Raw genomic sequence first — 23,659 nt, 5'->3', positions numbered from 1 at the left:
CGGAGTCCGGACTTCCAACAAGCTGTGCTGAAAATAAGTGAGACTTTTTTTTCTTTCAAAAAACGTTTTTAACAAGCGAGCCTCCTTCTGTCTAAATCTTATCATTTGACTTAAATTACTACCGTAAAAGAGACTTGTTTACGAATCAGCAATTCAGAAATCTGGGTGAGTCACACTTTTTTTCTTTCATATAAAGTTAAGGAAGAAGGGAGCAATTAAAAGAACTTGTTTTATTTTTTATGACAAAAAGCTGGTTTAAATTTGGAATTACAAAGATTAAAACGGATAAGAGGCAATTTATTAGATAAGATGATTTGATTATTTGAAGGAAATATATCTGAGACTATTTTTTTATTCCTTTTTTCTTGGACTATTTTTTTTTTGAGCGAATCTGCTGTTCGTGTATGTTACTAGCTGTTGGATGCTGAGAACTTCATTTGTTTTACATTCCTGAACGTGCTGGAGATAAGAACCGTGCTGGTTAGATCATACTAACAGGCCTGGAATATTAACTCTTTTATTGTTGGAGGAAAAAAAGAAACAGTTTGCCTCTAAGTTTGGGAACATTGACTAATAATAAAAAAGGGGTTTTTTTTCCAAGAATGACAACCAGGAAAGCAGCTAAAGTTTTAGAGCGAAGAGGTTCAATTGATACACAAGAAGGGATAGACATGTTCCAGAAAATCATGGAGGGGATTAATGATTTTAAACAAGAGATGAAACAAGAGATGAAACAGGACAGACAAGTTTTTAAAGATGAATTTCGTAATATGAAAAAGGATTTTAAAGATTTGAAAGATCATATCAAAACAGAAGTGGATCAGATTAAAGATACAATTGGGCAACTAACACAGGAAGTAAAAAATGTTAAAGACAAGGTGCAAACCTTGGAGAATAGAATAGACATTTTAAATGTGGAATTGGAAAAAAATTTGGGCTATATTGCCGTTATGGAACTCAGAGATAAACAACATTGCTTGAGATTCCGTGCAATTCCTGAGGAAACAGGTGAAGATATGAGAGAGAAAATTGTTAATGCCTTGGTAAAATCCTTGGATTGGGATGAAGACCGGATAGAATTTGAAATAGATAAAGTTTATAGAATTAATTCCAGATACGCAACAATGAAAAAAATCCCAAGAGATGTGCTTGTTTACTTTCTAAAAAAGAGGACCAGAGATATGGTTTTGCAACATCATTTTAACAATGTCTTCAAAATTGATGGTAAAGAAATACTGGTGATGAAGGAAATTCCTATTAGACTTCTACGTAAGAGAAAAGAATATGCTTTCTTCACAGAAAAACTCAAACAATGTAAAATTCAATTTAGATGGGATGTTCCAGAGGGAGTGATCTTTACATTTAGACAACAGAAGTATCGACTGAATACTGTTCAAAAAGCAAGGGATTTCTTGAGAAAAGCCTCAAAAGACATGGAAGAAGACAAATTCAAAGACATGGATACAATTCCTGGGAAACAAAGTCAACAGAAACAGGTAGAGGAAGAAAAGGATGATGATGAATTAAAGGGAGCAACAGGTACAGACTTTTCTAAAATACATGCCTAAAAATGGATTACAAATTTCTAACTTGGAATATAAATGGAGCTAATACGTCGCAGAAGAGAAAGAAAGTATTTCATTATTTGAAAAAATTAAAATTGGATATAATTTGTTTACAAGAAACTCATATTAAGAAGAAAGATTCTAAATATTTGATCTGTAAAAATGTGGGTGAAGAATTTATTTCGGCAGGATCTAAAAAAAAATGGTGTTGTTCTTTATATTAACTCACAGTTGTCTCCTAAATTGATATTATTGGATGATAGTGGCAAATTTGTGGGAGTTGAAATCACCATTCAGGGTACAAAAATTTTGATAGTGGGCATTTATGCCCCCAATGAAGATAAAACAAGGTTTTATACAGGACTCATGGAAAAATTATCAGAGTTTGCATATGATCATTGGTGTGTCATGGGTGATTGGAATGGGGTAATTTCACCAAAAATGGATAGACTTTCTGAGAAAAATATTAAAGAGACACAGGGCAAACTGCCAAAGATCTGCTTTGAATTGATGGGAAATTTAGAATTGGTGGATGCTTGGAGATATATAAATGACAATGCAAAGGAATTTACTTACTTTTCAGAAAGACATAAAACATTTTCGAGGATTGATATGATTTGGATGTCTAAAAATTTAGTGAAAGACATTTCCAAGATGGATGTATTACCAAAAACTTTTTCAGATCATAACCCTGTGATACTGACTTTAAAAAAAAAAAATCTTGGATTTAGATGGAGACTAAATGAATCTTTATTACAGAATGATAAAGTAGTGCAAGAATGTAAGAAGAAATTAAAAGAGTTTTTTGAACACAATTTATACAAAGGAACAGATGAAAATATTGTTTGGGATACAAGTAAAGCATTTATGAGGGGATATTTTATTAAATGTAATTCTGAACTAAAAAAGAAGAAACAACAGAAAATGCAATTAATTTTGGAAGAAATAAAACAGAAAGAGGAAGAATTGAAAAAGAATCCAACTAAAGTTCTCATTATAAATCAAATTAAAATGTTACAGAAACAAGTGTCAATGTTGACAGTTAGAGAAATTGAAAGGAAATTAAATTTTGCTAAACAAAGGACTTTTGAATTTGCAAATAAACCGGGGAAATGGTTGGCATATAAATTAAGAAAAGAACGACAAAAAAATCTCATTTTAAAGATACAAGAAGGAGAAGAGATGTTGACAGACAATGTAAAAATCCAAAAAGCTTTTCATCAGTATTATTCAATGTTGTACAAATGTCAGGAAATTCCTTCTGAAAAAATAGAAGAGTATATATCTAAGCAGAATTTGCCTAAAATCACAGATTTCCAGAGACAAGCTATTAATGGTCCTATTACGTTAAGAGAAATATCTGATGCAATAAGTAAAATTAAACTAGGAAAGGCACCAGGACCGGATGGATTATCGGCAGCGTACTATAAATGTTTGGAGGAGGAACTCTTGTTACCTTTACAATGTACAATGAACTCAATTTTGCAAGAGGGAAAGATACCGGATAGTTGGAAAAATGCTAATATAACATTAATACTGAAAGAGGAGCAGGACCTAACTAAAACAAAAAATTATCGGCCAATATCTTTATTGAATAATGATTACAAAATTTTTACAATGATTTTGGCAGAAAGAATGAAAATAATATTGCAACAATTTATTCAGGAAGATCAAGTGGGGTTTTTACCTAAAAGACAACTACGTGATAACGTCAGGAATGTTTTGAATGTGTTGGAATATCTAGAACAACGAAATGACATACAAGCAGCTTTGATTTTCTTGGATGCTGAGAAAGCATTTGATAATTTGAATTGGAAATTTATGTTTAAAGTTCTAGAGCAAATGGATTTTGGAGATAATTTTATAAAATGGATCAGATCGATTTATACATCACAGAAGGCACAGATAATTGTCAATGGGGATTTAACGGACTCATGTGAAATACAAAAGGGTACAAGACAGGGATGTCCACTGTCCCCTCTTTTATTTATTTTGGTTCTAGAAGTGCTGCTTAGAGACATAAGGCAAGACAAAAGGATTTCGGGAATAAAGATAAAAAAAGAGGAATATAAACTGAGAGCATTCGCTGACGACTTGATAATTGTATTAGAAAATCCCTTGGAAGGAATTAAAGTATTGATGGATAAATTAAAAGAATTTGGACCATTAGCAGGATTTAAGATCAATAACCAAAAAACAAAGATGTTGGTGAAGAATTTATCTTTAAGGGATCAAAAAGAGTTAATGGAGAAGACAGATTTTAAAATAGAAGAAAAGGTGAAATATTTAGGTATTATTATGACAAATAAAAATTCAAAGTTGTTTCATAATAATTATGAAAAATTATGGACAGAGATTAAGAAAGATTTGTTAAAATGGGATAAATTACAGTTGTCATTAATGGGTAGAATATCTGTAATAAAAATGAATGTATTGCCGAGAATGATGTTTCTATTTCAAACAATACCTGTCATATCCTCTGATTTACCTTTTAAACAATGGCAAAAAGATATTTCTAAATTTGTTTGGCAGGGGAAAAAACCAAGAGTTAAATTTAAATTATTACAAGACGCCAAAGAAAGAGGAGGACTGGGATTACCAAATTTGAGACTTTATTTTGCTGCTTGTTGCTTAGTCTGGATAAAGGAATGGAATGTATTGAGGAACAAAAGATTATTGGATTTGGAGGGCCATAATCTGAAGTGGGGATGGCATGGATATCTATGGTATGATAAAGTAAAAGTTAATGTGGATTTTAATAATCATTTTATAAGACGTCCTTTGTTGAAAATATGGAATAAATACAAAACAAGTTTTTTTTCGAAAATACCACTATGTGTTTCAAGTCAAGAAGCATTTTATAGAAGAGAAATGGCTGGAAAAGAGAAATGGTTAACTTACCAAGAACTATTAGAAAATGTGCATGGAGAATATATAATGAAAGAGAGAGAACAACTATTAAAGGAAGGATATAGTTCTCAATGGTTTGCCTATCTACAATTGTTAGAAAGATACAAATTGGATAAGAAAATGTATGGGTTTGAAATAAATAAATCTGATTTTGAAATAGGTTTGTGTACAAATGATGAATGTATAATTGCAAAAATGTATAAATTTTTATTGAAAATGGACATGGAAGAAGAACAAGTAAAAGAATGTATGGTCAAGTGGGCAAAAAATTTTGGTTATAATATACAAATGGATCAAAGGGAAAATATGTGGAAAAAAGGTTTGAAATTTACATTATGCTATAATCTTAAAGAAATTTTTTATAAAATGATGTATCGTTGGTACATGACTCCAGAAAAGTTGTCAAAAATGTATAGTAATGTTTCTAATGTATGTTGGAAATGTAAACAACAAGAAGGATCTTTTTATCATATGTGGTGGTCGTGTAAACAGGCAAAATTATTTTGGGCACAGATAGGTAGGATGATGCAAAAAATCTTAAAGATAAATATTCAGTCAAAGCCAGAATTTTTTTTATTGGGTTTTATGGATAAACAAAAGGAAAAGAAATATGGAAGAATAATATTATATATGATTACGGCAGCAAGATTATTATATGCACAAAAGTGGGAAATGGAATTAATACCAACAATGGAAGAATGGCTATTGAAATTAATGGATTTAGTTGAGATGGACAAATTGACATGCCTTCTCAGAGAAAAAACGACAGATACATTTCTTAAGGAATGGAAGCCTCTTTTGGACTTTTTGTTGAAAGAAAAAAAATGAAATGATGATAATGGGATTTGACGATTAATTAAGATAGACTATGGAAAAAAGTGAATTTCGTATGTTTTAGGGGACAGGTTTGATATATATTATATACTTATAGCTGATCTGTAACAAATCGGAAGTCAAGTTCTTCTTTTTATTTTTGTTGTATTGTTTTTGTTGTTTGATTTTGTTTGTGTTTGTTTTATGAAAATTTGAATAATAAAAAATTATTAAACACAAAAAAAGAAAGAATACAAGCCATAGAAGATGGTGCAGCTATGAAGCAGTGTAAAAAAGGGTGCTTATTTTTTTTTCCTTTTTAAAAAAGAAGGAAAAAGTTAGGAGTAGATAGTGACAGAGAGCTAGTGTCCAACAGTAGCTGAGCCCTTAGAGCAGATGATGGATGAATTGCTTGAGGACACTTTACAGCCACTTAAGTTTATTTATAAAAGTGTTTATATACTGCTGTATCTTAAATTTCCGGGCAGTATGTACGACAATAAAGTATTCAAACAGTACAAAACCATCACTAAAATCACTGGCTAATCAAAATGTTTTAAACAGCTGCATAGGCCCATCAGCGTAAAGAAGTCTTCAAGAGATGCCTGAAAACCAAAAGCGAGTATAACTGTCAAATCCCTGCAGAAAGAGAGCTCTTTACACGGCGAGTACAAAAGTGGGGCTGCCTGGAGGGACTAACCATTTATTAAAATATGACGCAGCCAAGTTTGCACAAGCAAAGTACAGTTCCCTTAACATCACAGTGTGTAAGATGTATGCAATACAGCAGACAAGTGCTGGCAAGTACAACAGACCTGAATTATCCAGTTTAGGCAACTGATGTCCTGGGGTTCTTCATCTAATGAGAAGGCACACAGAAAAAGGCCTTAGAGCACGGGTGGGGACCAGGGTCTGGATGTGGCCCTCCAGGCCTCTCTCTCCGGCCCTTGGGATTCTGCCTGGGCCACACTCCTCCCCAGCCCTACTCCATACTCTCCATGTTTTGCCTTGTTGGAACGTGTCCCTTGAACTGCAACAACATCTCTTGCTTGCCTGGATGGCGCTAATCTTGGATTTTTGCATGGCTGGAATGTGGCCTGTTGTACACATCCATTGTTCTGTCCACTCTCGCCACTGGCATATGTCCCCCAGGGGATTCTCTATGCAGGAATGTGGCCCTAAGATGAGTAACCATGGGAACTGCTGCAGGTACACGTTAGACAGCGTACGCAGAGCCCTTATTGCATTGATGCAAGCAGGCGGGACTGGAGAGGAGAACCACGATGGCCCATCCCTGTTAAATTCCCTCGCTGCCGGGAAGGATCGGATGGAGGGTCTTAAAGGAAATTGCAGGAAGGGTTCATTCCCCTCTTCCACGGGTAGGAGGGTTTCATGCAGGCTGTTCTGATGATACAAGCAAGGAGAGAAGGGAAAGAGCCCCTCCATATGTCAAGTGCCTTGCAGAAGGGGTGGCAAGAGGCTCTTAGGAACAGAGGGAACTGCCTTATACCAAGGCAGGCCATTGAGTACTAGCTCAGTACTGTCCACACTGACCAGCAGTAGCTGTCCTGGATTTCAGACAGGGTTCTCTCCCAGCCCTACCTGGAGATGTTGGGGATTGAACCAGGGACCTACAGCATGCAAGTACTCTACCACTCAGCTACAGCCCTTTTCCCATAGCTTACTACTGCTTTCATTGGCATTTCTGCCCCAGGCCTGCTACTACTTTCACTGGCCTGGACCACATTCATAGCAGATATTTATTCCGCGTTATAACAGTCACGGCTTCCCCCAAAGAATCCTGGAAAGTGTAGCTTGTGAACGGCGCTGAGAGCTGTTAGGAGACCCCTGTTCACCTCATTGACCTACAATTACCAGAGTCCTCTGGGAAGAGGGATAGACGGACTGTTAGTTATGTTTGACAGAGACTCAATTAGACTTTAGTTGTCTATTTTTAATCAGATTTATACTGATGTCAATAAAGTTAGGCATGAATACAGAGACTGTTAGTTACTAAGTAGCTACACTTTATTTACTAAATAAACCAGGGCTTTTACTAATCATGGTGAATTATCTTCTAACAAAGGCAAAGTCCAAAGAGACAACGTGTGCTTTACTTGCAAGAAAAAATTCTGACTTTCAAGACTCTTAATCTCACACTGGGGGACGGGAGTGAGTGAGTGAACATTTATATCACTTTGTAAAAGATTAAAAAAAAAAACGATCCTGCAGGTAACTAAGCATAACATCTATGTGCTCTTCTCCTATTAAACAGAACTGACGGGATGGAAGCCAATGTATTTGTACAAACCACTGCTCATAAAAACTGATATTTGAAGAGAGCATTGTTTTCAAAGACAACTGTCAAAAATTCTCTTATTTTCCCCAACGTTGTTATGACCATTGTATAAATTAACAGAATTATGATATCAAGTAGTCCATTCCTTAACAACTGAGAGCCTTTTAAAAGAGAATGAAGGCACTCCGAGATGGCCTATCTATTGACCAACAACTCAGTTTTGTTTGCAGGGAGGATAGAAGACATTACATAAAAGCCAGTTTGCTTCTGTGTTGGAATTGCTTTTTAATATGCTTTTAAACCCTTTTTTAAAAAAACAATGTTTAACCTTTTTTTAAAAAAAGTCTTCAAAGCTTTTAAAAAAATGTTTTTAAAGTTGTTTTGTTTTAATGTATTTTAATGTCTGTTTTTATGATGTTTTAAAGTGGTTTTAGTGCTTTTGTTTGCCGCCCTGGGCTCCTGCTGGGAGGAAGGGTGGGATATAAATCAAATAATAAATAAATAAGTGCATTTTCTACTACCTTTCCTTATCGCAAAAAGCCCAATCTTTTGAGGAAGCAGGTTTGTATATTTATTTGTTGTTGTTGCTGTTATGTGCCTTCAAGTCGATTACAACTTACGGCGACCCTATGAATCAACAACATCCAACAGCATCTGTCGTGAACCGCCCTGTTCAGATCTTGTAAGTTCAGGTCATAGAATCATAGAATAGTAGAGTTGGAAGGGGCCTAAGAGGCCATCGAGTCCAACCCCCTGCTCAATGCAGGAATCCAAATCAAAGCATTCCCGACAGATGCCTGTCCAGCTGCCTCTTGAACACCTCCAGTGTCGGAGAGCCCACTACCTCTCTAGGTAATTGGTTCCAATGTCGTATGGCTCTCACAGTTAGGAAGTTTTTCTTGATGTCCTGTCCAAATCTGGCTTCCTACAACTTGAGCCCATTATTCTGTGTCCTGCACTCTGGGACGATCGAGAAGAGATCACGGCCCTCCTCTATGTGACAACCTTTCATGTACTTGAAGAGTGCTATCATATCTCCCCTCAGTCTTCTCTTCTCCAGGCTAAACATGCCCAGTTCTTTCAGTCTCTCCTCATAGGACTTTGTTTCCAGTCTCCTGATCATCTTTGTTGCCCTCCTCTGAACCCGTTCCAGTTTGTTTGCATCCTTCTTGAAGTGCGGAGACCAGAACTGGATGCAGTAAACAAAATGAGGCCAAATGCTGAATAGAGGGAAACTAGTACTTCATGCGATTCAGAAACTATACTTCTGTTAATACAGCCTAATATAGCATTTGCCTTTTTTGCAGCCACATCACACTGCTGGCTCATATTCAGTTTGTGATCAACAACAATTCCAAGATCCTTCTCACATGTCGTACTGCTAACCCAAGTATCCCCCATCTTATAACTGTGCATTTGGTTTCTTTTTCCTAAGTGTAGAACTTTGCATTTATCCCTGTTGAATTTCATTCTGTTTTCAGCCCAATGCTCCAGCCTATCAAGGTCCCTTTGAATTTTGTTTCTGTCTTCCATGGTATTAGCTATGCCCTCCAATTTTGTATCATCTGCAAATTTGATAAGCATGCTTTGTACCTCCTCATCCAAGTTGTTAATAAAAATGTTAAAGAGCACTGGGCCCAGGACCGAGCCCTGTGTTACCGCCCTCGTTACTTCCGCCCAGTTTGAGTAAGGAACCATTGATAAGCACTCTTTGAGTACGATTCTGGAGCCAACTGTGGATCCATCTAATAGTTGTTCCATCCAGCCCACATTTAGCTAGCTTGCTAATCAGAATATCACAGGACACTTTGTCAAAAGCTTTGCTGAAGTCGAGATATATTATGTCCACAGCATTCCCACAGTCTACAAGGGAGGTTACCCGATCAATAAATGAGATGAGACTAGTTTGGCAGGATTTGTTCTTCATAGATCCATGTTGGCTCTTAGTAATCACTGCATTGCTTTCAAGGTACTTACAGATTGACTGCTTTATAATCTGCTCCAGAATTTTTCCAGGGATTGATGTTAGGCTGACTGGTCTGTAATTCCCCGGTTCCTCCTTCTTGCTCTTTTTGAAGATAGGGACAACATTAGCTCTCCTCCAGTCATCTGGCACTTCACCGGTCCTCCATGATTTTGCAAAGATAATAGAGAGAGGTTCTGAGAGTTCTTCAGCCAGTTCCTTCAATACTCTAGGATGCAGTTTATTGGGCCCTGCTGATTTGAACTCATTCAAAGTGATTAGGTATTCCTTGACCATTTGTCTATCAATCTCAAGGTCCAATCCTGACCCTTCTACTTCATGTTTCCCGGGAGGGTCACAGATCCTTTTTTTGGAGAAGACTGAGCCAAAGTAGGAATTGAGCACTTCTGCCTTTTCTTTGTCATCTGTTATCATTTTGCCATCCTCATTGAGTAGCTGTGCCACCGTTTATTTTCTCTGTCTTTTACCTGAAGAAAGCTTTTTTGTTGCTTTTAGCATCCCTCGCTAGCCTCAGCTCATTCTCAGCTTTAGTCTTCCTGACACCATCCTAGCAATTCTGTGATACCTGCCTGTACTCTTCCTTTGTGGCCTGGCCTTCTTTCCACTTCCTGAATGTGTCCTTTTTTGTTTTCAGGTCAGCTCTAAGCTTTTTGTGAAGCCACATTGGCTTCTTCTGTGGTTTCCCCCCCTTTTTCCTTGTTAGAATTGCTTGCCATTGTGCTTAGAATTTCCTTTTTTAGAAACTCCCACCCATCTTGTACTCCTTTTCTCATTAGGGTGGCTTGCCATGGAACTGTACTTACAGTTGTTCTGAGTTTATTGAAATCAGCTTTCCTGAAGTCCAGGGTATGCAGATGGCTACTCTCAGCTTTCGCTTCTGTTAAAATCAAGAATTCAAGTATGGTGTGGTCACTTTTCCCCAGAGTTCCCATAACTGCCACTTCATCCACCAAATCATCTCTATTGGTTAGAATCAAGTCCAGGATAGCTGATCCTCTGGTTGCTTCCTCCACTTTCTGTAGGAGGAAGTTATCTGCAACACAAGTCAGAAATTTCTTGGAGGGGCTGTGTTTGGCAGATATTGTCTCCCAACAGATATCGGGATAATTGAAACCCCCCATTACTATTACATCATGCCTCCTCGAAACATTGGCAATTTGCTTTTCAAAGTTACATTCTCATCTTCTCCTTGATTGGGTGGTCGGTAGTAGACTGCAAGCACCACATTCCTTTTGCTACTTGCCCCATTAATTTTAATCCAGATACTCTCGGTGGAGCCACCAAGCTCATCTTCCTGTATTTCTGTGCAGGGATATATATTTTTAACATATAGCGCAACTCCACCTCCCTTTTTATTCCTTCTATTCTTCTTGAACAAGGTGTATCCTTTAATTGCTCTATTCCAGTCATGGGAGTCATCCCACCAAGTTTCAGTTATACCTACCAAGTCATAATTGCCCTCCTGTATTAAGAGTTTAAGTTCGTCCTGCTTGTTTCCCATGCTCTGCGCATTATTATACAGACATTGAAGACCATGTGATTTATGGCTTGGCTTCCTTACTACATTTTTCTGAGGGTTGTTACTGGGCCCTATTACTGTGCATAAGCCTTCATCAGTCGTTACCACCAAGTTTACGTCTCCCTCCCCTTTAGGATTCAGTTTAAAGTCCTCCTGATGAACTTTTCCATGCTGTGGCCAAACACAATCTTCCCAGTCCTTGTGAGATGCAACCCTTCACTTGCCAGCAGTCCATCTTCCAGGAACCATAGCCCATGGTCCCAGAGTCCAAATCTCTCACATCTGCACCACCTTCGTAGCCATTCATTCACACGGAGTGTTTTTCTTTCCCTTTCTACTCCTCTTCTAAGTACTGGAAGGATGGATGAAAAAACTGTCTGGGCCCCAAAGTCCTTGAGTTTCCTTCCCAACTCCCCTGTCAAACTCCTGTTTACTCTGCCTGTTCACTTGCTCTCAGAAAGCTGGCTTGCTTTTATGTCCTCACCTGTAGATCAACTGAGACAGCTCCCTCTGCTCTGCTCTGCTCGGTTAGGAGTCAGGAAGCAGAATGGTCTGTGGCTTCCTTTATGGAATCAATCTACCTTTTATTTGGCCTTCCTCTGTTTCTACTCCCTTCTGTTTTTCCTAGCATTATTGTCTTTTCTAGTGAATCACGTCTTCTCATTATGTTTCCAAAGTGTGATAGCCTCAGTTTCATCATTTTAGCTTCTAGTGATAGTTCTGGTTTAATTTGTTCTAACACCCAATTATTTGTCTTTTTCGCAGTCCATGGTATCCGCAAAGCTCTCCTCCAACACCACATTTCAAATGAGTTGATTTTTCTCTTATCCGCTTTATCCCCTGTCCAACTTTCACATCCACACATAAAGATCGGGAATACAATGGTCTGAATGATCCTGACTTTAGAGTTCAGTGATACATCTTTGCATTTGAGGACCTTTTCTAGTTCTCTCATAGCTGCCCTCCCTAGTGCCAGCCTTCTTCTGATTTCTTGACTATTGTCTCCATTTTGGTTAATGACTGTGCCGAGGTATTGATAATCCTTGACAAGTTCAATGGCCTCATTGTCAACTTTAAAGTTACATAAATCTTCTGTTGTCATTACACTAGTCTTTCTGACGTTCATCTGTAGTCCTGCTTTTGTGCTTTCCTCTTTAACTTTCATCAGCATTCGTTTCAAATCATTACTGGTTTCTGCTAGTAATATGGTATCATCTGCATATCTTAAATTATTGATATTTCTCCCTCCAATTTTTACACCTCCTTCATCTTGGTCCAATCCCGCTTTCCGTATGATATGTTCTGCGTATAGATTAAATAAATAGGGTGATAAAATACATCCGTCTCACACCCTTTTTGATTAGGAACCAATCGGTTTGTCCATATTCTGTCCTTACAGCAGCCTCTTGTCCAGAGTATAGGTTGCGCATAAATAGTATATTTATTTATTAAATTTAAAGCCCACCCCTCCTCTCAAAGGAGCCCAGGCCAGCCAACAAGCAACAAAACAAGAAAAAGTCTTAAAAACATCTTTAAAATAATTCCAATACAAATGCAGAGTAGGAAAGATCTCTAACTAAAAAGCCTGTTAGAAGAAGAAGGTCTTCAGAAGGGGGTTGTGTATGATTTGCTTTTGTGTCTCTTAGTGGTTGGAGAGATATTTATTGTTTAATTAAGTCACTTAAAACGGATAATTATTATTCATACTTATTTTTAATGGGGAATTTCCATTGTGTTTATTATATTGATTCCTTTTTGTTCAGATATGTAAACCATTTAGCCTGCCCACTGTTGCCCATGCACTGTAATGTGCTCTATGTGAGGCTGCCCTTGACGTTGGTCCAGAAGGTGCAGCTGGTGCAAAATGTGGCAGCGCAACTGCTCACTGGTGCAGTGTATTGCCAATATGTTATCTGCTGTTGAAAGAATTGCACTGGCTGCCCATTAGCTACAGGGCCAAGTTCAAGGTTCTACTTTTGGTGTACAAAGCCCTATGCAGCTTGGAACCACAATACCTGAAGTATCACCTTACCCCTTATATACCCAGTCAATCACTGCACACTGCAAGCGAGGGCCTCCTGCAGATACCATCTTATCAGGAGGTCCGTTCTGCACAACATAGGAAGCAGACCTTTAGCGTTGTGGCACCGACACTTTGGAATTCCTTCTCCTTAGGCAGGCACCATCTGTTATCTTTTCAGTGCCTAATAAAGACCTTAGAGAGCCAGTGTGGTGTATTGGTTAAGGTGTTGGACTACAACCTGGGAGACCAGGGATCGAATCCCCACACAGCCATGAAGCTCACTGGGTGACCACTGCCTCTCAGCGTCAGAGGAAGGCAATGGTAAACCCCCTCTGAAAACCGCTTACAATGAAAACCCTATTCATAGGGTCGCCATAAGTCAGGATCGACTTGAAGGCAGTCTGTTTCCATTTTCAACGAAGGCCTTCCTCTTTCAACAGCCCTTTTAAGTAGAGACCTTATCCCAGTCTGTGTCTGTAGTGGAATTGCTTTTTAATGTTGTTAAAGTTGTTTTTTAAAAACATTTAAAAAAGATATTAAAAGACAAAATCTTTTGTTTTTATGATGTTTTAGAGTGCTTCTAGTGTTTTTGTTTGCCATCCTGGGCTCCTTCTATGAGTTTAATGAATAAATAAGTAGATAACATAAAATTTAGAAGTGTATACAATTAAAAATAGGTTCCAGGTACAATCCTGAGCATCTGCAGGTAGGCTAGTAATGTCCCCAATCTGAAACCTTGGAGAACCTCTGCCAATCTGGGCAGACAACACTGAACTAAATGGACTAATGGTCTGAGTCTGTATAAGACAATTTCCTATATTCAGTATTACATATTCTGACAGCAGTTCTGCTTTTGCCATTGTAGGGCAGCAACAGAAAGTGAATGGAGCAACAGAAAGTTAACAAAGTGCTCTGGATCCACTGGCCATACAGAAAGCCTGTGAGACAGATAACCCGTTTGAAAACTGGTCAGAGGTTAGCTTCAGACAAGTTAAAATCACCGCACAGTTGCTTCAGAAGTATCTTTAACACATTGGCTCCCTCTAGTGGAAGCAGAAAAGAAGAGGGCTTACTGAATTTCATTTGAAACCAATGCCACAGATCTGTCCACTTAAATATTTCAGGGCCAAACTACATGTATCTTAACTGCATAGTTCTGCCTTTGGTAGCATGTTCCCCACGCCAAATTGCCAGTGCAGGGCCTCAGTCCAGATGAAGACCATAGCACAGGAAAACAATTTTTTCTTCCTCTGGACTAATTCATTCTAAATTGAACAATAAGTTGGGAACTGAAAAAGCAGAGGCTGCCACATCCACTTGCAGTTCAGGAGCCTTAATTTTCTTAGACTGACCTTTTTCCCAGGGTAACTTATGCCTGAAGTGGGACTTGCAGGAGAACTCTGAACATGAGTTGGATGTGGCCTAAGTCCCCTCACCTCAGCCCCTCCTGACACGGCCACAGAATGCCCCTTTTGGGGGATTTACACCAGCTTCATTTATGTTGGTCTCAGCTACCAGTACAGGGCCCTGGTCCGGATCAAGACCATACCGCAGGAAGGAAGGGGAACTTTAAGCTTTGCCCCCTTCTGTAGGCCTAATTCAGAGTGGCCCTTCATGCATCTGAAATTTGCATTGCAAATGAAAGATCCCACTGAAATAAATGGGTCCTTTTTTACAATGCTAACTGAAGGTGCAGGTTGAGACAAGTGTGTGTGTGTGGGAAGGGTTAAAGTCCACACACACACACACACACACACACACACACACACACAGAGAGAGAGAGAGAGAGAGAGAGAGAGAGAGAGAGAGTTCTCTTATTAAGCTTATTTTCAGGGGTGCCCCACAGAAATTGAACAGAATGTCCATTTTCTGCACTTAAGCTATTGCCTATTAATTTAAAATTTGATGTATTCTTTCTGCACAACCAAAGCATCTCCCTTGGCCAGACTTCTGAACATTTTACATATTCAGTATGGCTGATTTAAACTGGTTTTAAATGGATTATTTATTTAACTGATAAACTGCCAATGAAAAGACATAGGATTTCACCTTATAAGATTGTTCTACTAAGCTCTATTCAATGCAAAAATATTGTTGGAATGGTAATGACTAGTTGCTGCATAGTAAGATTGGTTTGGTGCGTCATGACTGTAATAAGAGGCCAATGTTTTTAGTTTCATTTAACTGCAAGCCTTCTTTAGATGAATAAAGCACATGTTTACAGCATCAATAAACCAGCAGTTTTCCTACAAAGTCTCCTTCCTTTCACCGTTTGTGAAATGGTGAACAAGCACTCACCTGAATGTAAATGGCACCCTCTATTGCTGCTTTTAAATCTGTGCAGCCACTAATGAGAGAAAGCTGCTGGTCAGCTTTCAATGAACCTTTCAGCATTCCTGTCTTTTCTAGTTCTTTCATTTGTTTCCTGTTGGAAAACAGAAAAAAATGACAGTGGAATTATTGGTTTTATTGTGTTAGTTACATGTACACAGTTATAAAAAAGATTCAGGCAACCTGTTATTCCCAACTGCCACTAACATTTGTACGTGCACTTATTATGGGATTTTCATGAAATATGGTGCAATGTATGGTACTGTTCAGTTCTATACTTCAGAGCAGTGGCGTACCTAGTGTATGACACCTGGAGCAGATCATTTTTTAACACCCCCCTCCTCTATACGACAAAATTATTTTCAGTAATAATCATGAAATGAAATGAATAATAATGGCCAGAAAAGAAACGCAGACAGTGAAAATGTTCTTTTATTGAACTTTGTATATATAATCATGCCAGTAAAATAAATAAAAAATAAAATAAATATAACAGTTCAAAAACAATGGATTAATACTTTTTAATTACATTAATGTTCTCCCTCCCTCCCCCCTCCCCCTCCCCCTCTCTCAAGCCACTTTCTACCCTCAGTAGTTTTGCATGCTTTTCCTTGAGAATTGTGAAATAAGCTAGGTCAGTAGTTAAAAACCAAGAGAAAATGGGAAACAAAACTTGAAAAAGGGAGAAGAAAAAAGAGAATGAAATAGAAGAGAGAGCAAGAAATAGAGAGAAAAAGATTAAAAAACATCTGAGACAAAGAAAGAGGAAAGCAGCAGGAGGAAAAGAAAGATGAAGAGTATGTGTTTTCAAAAGAGCACAGCTGATAAAAGCCCCAAGGGCAACTAATTCAAACAAAGTCTGCTTTTCCCATGACTAGTTTTTGTGGGGCACAGCCTGGCTGCGAGGGGGCTTCAGAAGCGCTGCTGTATAGGAGTGGACATCTCCCAGAGAGATGGTGCCACATGATGTCTGATGGCATCACACACACACACCCTGAGCCCTTCCCAACGCTGCCAACCCAGTCATCAGCTCCACTCAGTGTGCGCAAATTGATGAAAGCCTCCGCGGAGTGAACCGGCAACATCTGTCCGGAAAATTCTCAGAGACGCAGAAGCATTGATGGCAAAGTTGCAATTTGCAAATTAGTTGCAAAATTACAGGGTTCCGCAAGGTCTGACGGTGACTACACCCCTCCCTCAGTTCCGGGGAGCTCTTTTTCCTCCCTCCGTATAACACACAAGTCTTTCTGATGTCCTACTTAGAATAATTGTGTGTTTAAAGCTACAAACCAGCTCCCCCCCCCACACACACCACACACACACACTAGAAGAACCCCCCTATCCCAACTGGACAGTGCCTTTGCTTTTGGTTAATTTCTCCCCTTCTCGTGGATGCAAAGTCCACTGATTACTAGGGGGTCGGGATGGTAACCTACCTACCACCTTTCCCCCAGGGAAACAGCAGCCACTTTGAAAACAGGAGGTTGGTTTTTTGTTTCTTTGTTTTGAGAGGGACGGGCTTTAACTCCAGATGCTGAAGCCCAACTTGGGCTGGAAGAGGGACTTGCATGCTCGGCAATGCCTCAGTACAATCGCTGGGCATGAAGGGGCGATACAATTTGAAGAAGGGGAAAGCCAAGAAAGAGGAATGGAAAATAAAACGTAAATCCACATGGAAGCAGAAGTACTGCAGCAACGCGTGCGACACACACACACCATCGCCCCTACCAATCCTTTAATCCGGTTTTCTCCACTGCCTCTCTCAACTCGAGGGAGACATTAAAAGCTCCAGCATTCTCGGCTGTGGCAAGAAGGAGAATATCTCCCTGCATTAGTGCTTATTCACAGGCTGGTTCAAAGGTGAAACTGACCAGACTTCCAGAGAAACTGACTAGGCTGTAAGATTAAGGAAGCAGGGGAATTGCTGGGATGGGGGCTTGGATTTCCTAGAAGATGCATTACCTTTCCAAAGGGGGAAAAAAGAGACCGAGCTATGAATCGATTGATCAGCTCCCACTCTCTGCTTTGTATTCTACCTGCTGATGCCTATGGCAAAAAGTGTCCTTTAGACAGGTCAGCACTTCCTCATGGGCAGCTCTGAGAGCTATCTGTCACAGGGAGGCAAGCCCTTACAGACAATGCACCCCCTTATTGCCTGCACCTGGGGCTGACCGCTACCACTGGTATGCCACTGCTTCAGAGCATAGTGCAAAGATCTTGTGTGCTGAAAGATGGCAACACGTACATATCCCACTGACTACAGGTGAAAGATTGCCAGGTTCAAGAGCATCTTAGGATTTAGCATACATTGTTTTGGTATTGCTCCAATATTGTGGTTTTTTGGGGGGGGAAGGTTTTTGGAAAAATATTAATGAAATGACAGGATACAACTTCACCTAGGACTCACTTTTTATTTTGTTTGGATACGTGAAGGGTGAAGTTCCCCAAGAGGATAGGGTGAAAGGATTACTCCATTGATGGCCACTAGAACTGCAGTTAGTTACAAGTGGAATTTAAAAAGGAATCCCTTCCTTGGGAGATTGGATGATGAGGGTACGAGATCAGGTGCTTATGCTGAGATTTATAAATTTATTAAAACTGGGATAGCCATGGAAATAAAAGCTTTATTAAAAAATGACTTTTTGTTAATGTTTTGGAACAATAAAGTGCAAGATAAGGGGAAACCTTGTGATTTATTTGGAGCAGTGTAAAATCAGAAGTAGAGGGAAAATATTACATTATGATGATTCCATTAATCTTTCTTTAAAAATTTTAAAAAATGATTTTGACTTAAATCGGATTTTTTTATTTAAATCAAATTTCAATTTTTTCTTAAAATAGTTAGTAAAAAAGGAGGCTATGTCCAAGATATCATCATGAATACTAATTATACAACTTCTAATTAATTATGTGAACAGCGCTTTATGGAGAATGGAGATAACCTGATCAGTCCTATTCTGCAGGTGGTATACATAGAGTGCACACTTGCTCTCTCTCAAGGCCTTGCCCCTCTCTAAGCACAAAGATAGGGAAGGTCAATCAATAGAGAATTTGGAAAGATGGAACAGATCTGAACAAGGAGAGGACCGCTGAAGCGGTAATTCAGCTCTTAACAGCAGTAGCCTCTTCTGCAGGTGTAGAGAGAATTTTTTCTTCCTTCAAAGTAATTCATTGTAAATTGAGAAATAAATTGGGATCTAAAAAAGCAGGAAAGTTTGTATTTCTTTTCCATACAATGAACAAGGAAGACAAAGGTGAAGAAGACTGAGCTCACTGTACCACCCAATATTTTAAGTTTCTCATGTTGACTTGGTTGAAATTGCCTAAATTTTATTTTTTTAAAAAACTTTACATTTATCTAAAAACTGAAATAGTTACAGAGACATCCAACTGAGGGGAAGCTGGCAGAAGTGGTGCCAGCACAAGAGAAGGTGGCATAAATTTCCGCTGCATCCAATTGCAGTTCAGGTGCCTCTGGGCTGGCTGAACACTGGCTCTGCCAAGAGCTGCATACAGGGACCAGAAAGTAAAAGCCTGCTCTCACAAATACCCCTACAGGGAGTAACCCCTCTCCATTGATTTCTATTGTATTAATTTTCTTAAACTGACCTTTCCCCCCCAACATAATGTTTGCCTGAAGTGGGACCTGCAGGACCGCTCCACACGTGAGTTGGATGTGGCCTAAGACCCCTCACCTCAGTCTCTCCCATGAAACATCCCCAGAACACCTTTTTTGGGGACTTACACCGGCTTATACCAGCTTCACTTACACTGGTCTCAGCTGAGCTGGCTGAGCCAGACTTACACCAGCATAGCCTGGCTGAACCGGGACAGTCTGCTCCGCTGGAGATCTGCCACATCCAATTTCCCTCAGCCCAGCATAAATGCAAGTTGGATTGAGCCCTTAATCATTCAAAAATCCATGTGCATGCTTTGTTAATGTTGTTTGAAGAAGAAAAACCAGAAGAATAAACAATCTTATTAATACAATTTAAAAGCCTGTTTGGACATGGTGATTCTGGTACATCGTGACAGAAAAATCATGATGAATTGAATGGTTGGAGCTTGTTCATCTCCTGAATGACTTCACAAATTCATTCTGCTTTAGTACTAAAATGACCAAATGTTCATCCCAGCTTTTGAACAAAATCAATCTGAAAACAATTCAGGATAATTGCTTAGTGTGTATCCACCTTCTAATGAAACCTACATCTCTGAATATGTATTAAGATTATATCAAACAATAATGTACTTCTACTGAAAAATGATGATTAAATAGAATCTTCCTCATTTGTGATTTAAACGGTGATATAAATAATTAAAATTGAGTCTTTCAGTGAAGCGATTTAAATCAAATAAACTCTGGTCTTTGGGGAACTATACACTAGGGCAGCCATATAAAATATTGGGAATAAAAACACCAACATTATGTATAGCTCATATATCAGTTTTGTTGATACCTTTTTGTGATTTGACTTTGTATTTATCTGTAAATACTACTACTACTGCTACCACCACCAATAATAATAATAGTAATAATAGAAAATTCAAAACTCTTGAGCCCTAAAAAAGGGATAAAAAATTATGCAGACTGGAGTAAACCCATTCTAATAATTCTATCATATCTCTCTAGTACTGGGCAATGGGGCCCATTGTGTGGGTGCGGTGTAAGAAAATCCTACCACAGCCCTTAAAGGCACATCATGGGCATCATCAAACATCTGCAACTCTACAGGCAGAGCTCAGTTTTCAACTCATTCAGGGCAGTATGGCAAAAGCTGCACCAATTCCATTGCTAAAGGTTGCTCTTGGCTGCAGATCCCTTCTCACCAGCAGTCCCGATGTGGGAGCACACCTCTGGCCGTTTATATTTATGTGCAAGAATCTCACAAGGGCTGATGTCTCACCATCTATCCATCCAACTAAATAAGTGGTATACATTTAGAACAAAAAGCAAAGCTTGGTTCAAGGCTGGGGGGCAAGGGAGGAAAATCAGGTTCCAGGAAATTTGCTACTGGGGTCTAAGGTTTTGAAACACTATCAGGGGGGTCACCAGCCCAGTGCCCGGGAAGGCCTCCAATGCTGCCCCTGGCAAGAGCTGTAAACTGAGCTTTCATTTTAAAAAAAGTCTGGGGGGGGGAAGTCTGTAGGTCTCCTAGAATGTTTAGTAAAATTTGCAGGTACCTTTGTAAGCAATTTCTGTGAAATAAGCCAGCCTGATTGTGTTTGCCTGATAATGTTTTTAGCCAATGAGTGAAGTCAGAGCTATGACTGATATGAGTTATTTGAACACCAGGTTATAGAAACCCCTGGGGTCCTAAACAGCTGCTCTTTCCCCCTCCCCTTTAGTGCACTTTTCCTGCTTCTGTCTTTTTTTCTAGTTCTTGGAAATTATATAGCTTGCCCTTCCTTTTCCCCTAGCAACCAAGATGCATCTTTTCTGTGTGGGTTTGTCTGAGATCAGGTAGTTCCCAGAAGGTATTTTATGCAAATACTATCACACAATAAGTGTGGGTGGACGTTAAAGAATCCTCCCCTCAAAAGGCAAATGGGTAAAACTTTGCAAAGAGGTTTACACATGTCTCCTGCGGTGCAAGAGCAAAAAGCAGGTACTCATTAAGAATTAGCTGTATAGTTAACTAATAGTACAATGGTATACATGTCCACTCAGAAGTCTCTGTGTTTAATGGGTCTTACTCCCAGGTAAGCCAGTACATGATGGCAGTTTAGGCTTTGGTTTAAGGTTGGCACTGGGGAAAAACAGGGCTATATGGCAGGCAGAAATTCAACCTTTTCCAGTATGGAAACACTTACAGAAAAAGCTTCATTATAACTGCTCTCTAATTTTGTGTTATGCAATCCTCTTATGGCAGCCATTTTGTAACTGACACTCATAGCACTTTCTCAAAATTTGAGATGTGCCCACTGGTCCAAAAAAAAAAAATCCTTTTTGATGCCAAAATAGAAGTTTTGCCATTACTGATCTGTACCATAGAAACCCATGGCATTTGCAGTTATTGCTACAAACAGCAGAGGGCTCCGTAATCTAGTTCCAACAGATTGAGATGCAAAGAAATATCTAAATCTTTACATTTGGAGGGTGTACACACACTAATAACCATCATCCAAGTCTACACTCAAATGGCAAACACGGAAGAGGAGGAATTGGACAGATTTTATGCAGAAGTACAGGAAGAAATTGATCACACACCAAAATAAGATGTTCTGATAATCATGGGGGAATGGAATGCAAAAATAGGGAACAGAGAAGAACTAGGAATTGTGGGGAAAAGGTTCTTAGGAGACAGAAATGAAGCAGGAAAATGGCTTATTGAATTCTGTGAAGCCAATAAGTGGTTTCTTGCAAACACATTTTTGAGCAACTGAAAAGACAACTGTACATCACCAAATGGTCAATATAGGAATCAAACTGATTATTTTATTTTATTTATATCTCACCCTTCCTCTCAGCAGGAGCCCAATTACATAACTGGTAGCAGAAGATGGAGAAGTTCCATACTTTCTGTGAAAACAAGACCAGGAGCAGACTGCTGTACAGATCATGAACTGGTCGTATCAAAAATCAGAGTAAAGCTAAAGAAGAAGAACAAAACAATCATAATGCCAGAAAACAATTTAGATAACATCTCAGAAGAATATAAAGATCAAATAAGGAACAGATTTGAGGCTTTAAACTTAGTTGATGGAGAACCAGAAGAACTATGGAGTGAAATCAGAGATGTTATCAGGGAAGAATGCAAAAGGACAATACCTCTAGTTAAAAAGAGAGAAAGACCTCAATGGATGACTGAAGAAACTCTTAAAATAGTTAGAGAGAGAACGAAAGCAAAAGAAGACAGAAACACAGTCAGAACTCTAAATGCAATAATACAGCGATTTGTACGTAGGGACAAAGAACTATTACAATAGTTATTGTAAAGAAATAGATGACAACAAAAAGGTAGAATAAGAGCCCTATTCCAAAAGATTAGTAAAGGGAAATTTAAACCAAGAGTAGGGATGTTGAATAATCAACAAGGGAACACACTGACTGACCGAGATGAAATAAAAGGAAGATGGAAGCAATACACTGAAGAACTTTATACAAGAGATGCATGGATGACAGATTCATTCATGGAGGAACTGTATGATGAAAAATGAGAAATTTTAGAATGCGAGGTGAAAGGTACTCTTAAAATACTTGGAAGAAACAAATCACCAGGAACAGATGACATATCAATAGAGTTGCTACAGATTACTGAGCCGGAATCCGTCCGTATTTTGACAAAAATTAGTTAACAAATATGGAAAAGAAAACAATGGCCCACAAACTGGAAACGTTCAATATACATCCCAATTCCAAAGAAAGGGGATCCCAGGGAATGCAGTAATTATCAAACTATTGTTTTAATATCCCATGCAAGTAAAGTAATGCTCAAGATTCTACAGCAAAGGCTCTTACCATATATGGAGCCAAAAATACTAGATGTCCAAGCTGGATTTAGAAGAGGAAGAGATACCAGAGATCATATTGCAAACATACATTGGATAATGGAACAAACTAAGGAATTTCAGAAGAAAATCACCCTGTGCTTTATAAGTTACAGCAAAGCCTTTGGTTGTGTAGATCATGAAAAACTATGGAATGCTTTAAAAGAAATGGGGGTGCCACAGCATCCGATTATTTTGATGCGCAACCTATACTCTGGAGAAGAGGCTATGGAGAAACCAATTGGTTCCCCATCGGAAAAGGTGTGAGAGAGGGGATTATTTTATCACCCTATTTATTTAATGTATATGCAGAATATATCATATGAAAAGTGGGATTGGACCAGAATGGAGGTGTGAAAACTGGAGGGGGAAAGATCAATAATTTATGATATGCAGACGATACCATATTACCAGCAGAAACCAGTAATGATTTGAAACGAATGCTGATGAAAGTTAGAGGAAAGCACAAAAGCGGGAGTACAGCTGAATGGCAAGAAGACTAAAGTAATGACAACAGAACATTTATTGGCCCGACAGCCAATGAGGACATTGAACTTGTCAAAGATTATCAATACCTCAGAACAGTCATTAACCAAAGTGGAGAAATAGTCAAGAAATCAGAAGAAGGCTAGGGCTGGGGAGGGCAGCTATGAGAAAACTAGAAAAGGTCCTCAAATGCAAAGATGTATCACTGAACAAAAGTCAGGATCATTCAGACCATGGT

General features: G+C 38.8%; 1 protein-coding gene across 1 annotated transcript in view; it reads right to left on the bottom strand.

Moving 5' to 3' along the window:
- The window catches only part of CRYL1 (crystallin lambda 1), an 87,915-nt gene that overhangs the window by 30,357 nt on the left and 33,899 nt on the right, over positions 1-23,659 (bottom strand). Inside the window, exon 3 of the mRNA XM_061628592.1 lies at positions 15,412-15,538. Within this exon, the coding sequence (XP_061484576.1) occupies positions 15,412-15,538 (127 nt within the window). The remainder of the gene's footprint in view (positions 1-15,411; positions 15,539-23,659) is intronic.

The sequence above is a fragment of the Rhineura floridana genome, chromosome 5 (genome assembly GCF_030035675.1).
Source record: "Rhineura floridana isolate rRhiFlo1 chromosome 5, rRhiFlo1.hap2, whole genome shotgun sequence".
NCBI lineage: Eukaryota > Metazoa > Chordata > Lepidosauria > Squamata > Rhineuridae > Rhineura > Rhineura floridana.
The sequence above is the reverse complement of the archived record's forward strand: the minus strand, read 5'-3'. Positions and strand labels throughout refer to the sequence as shown.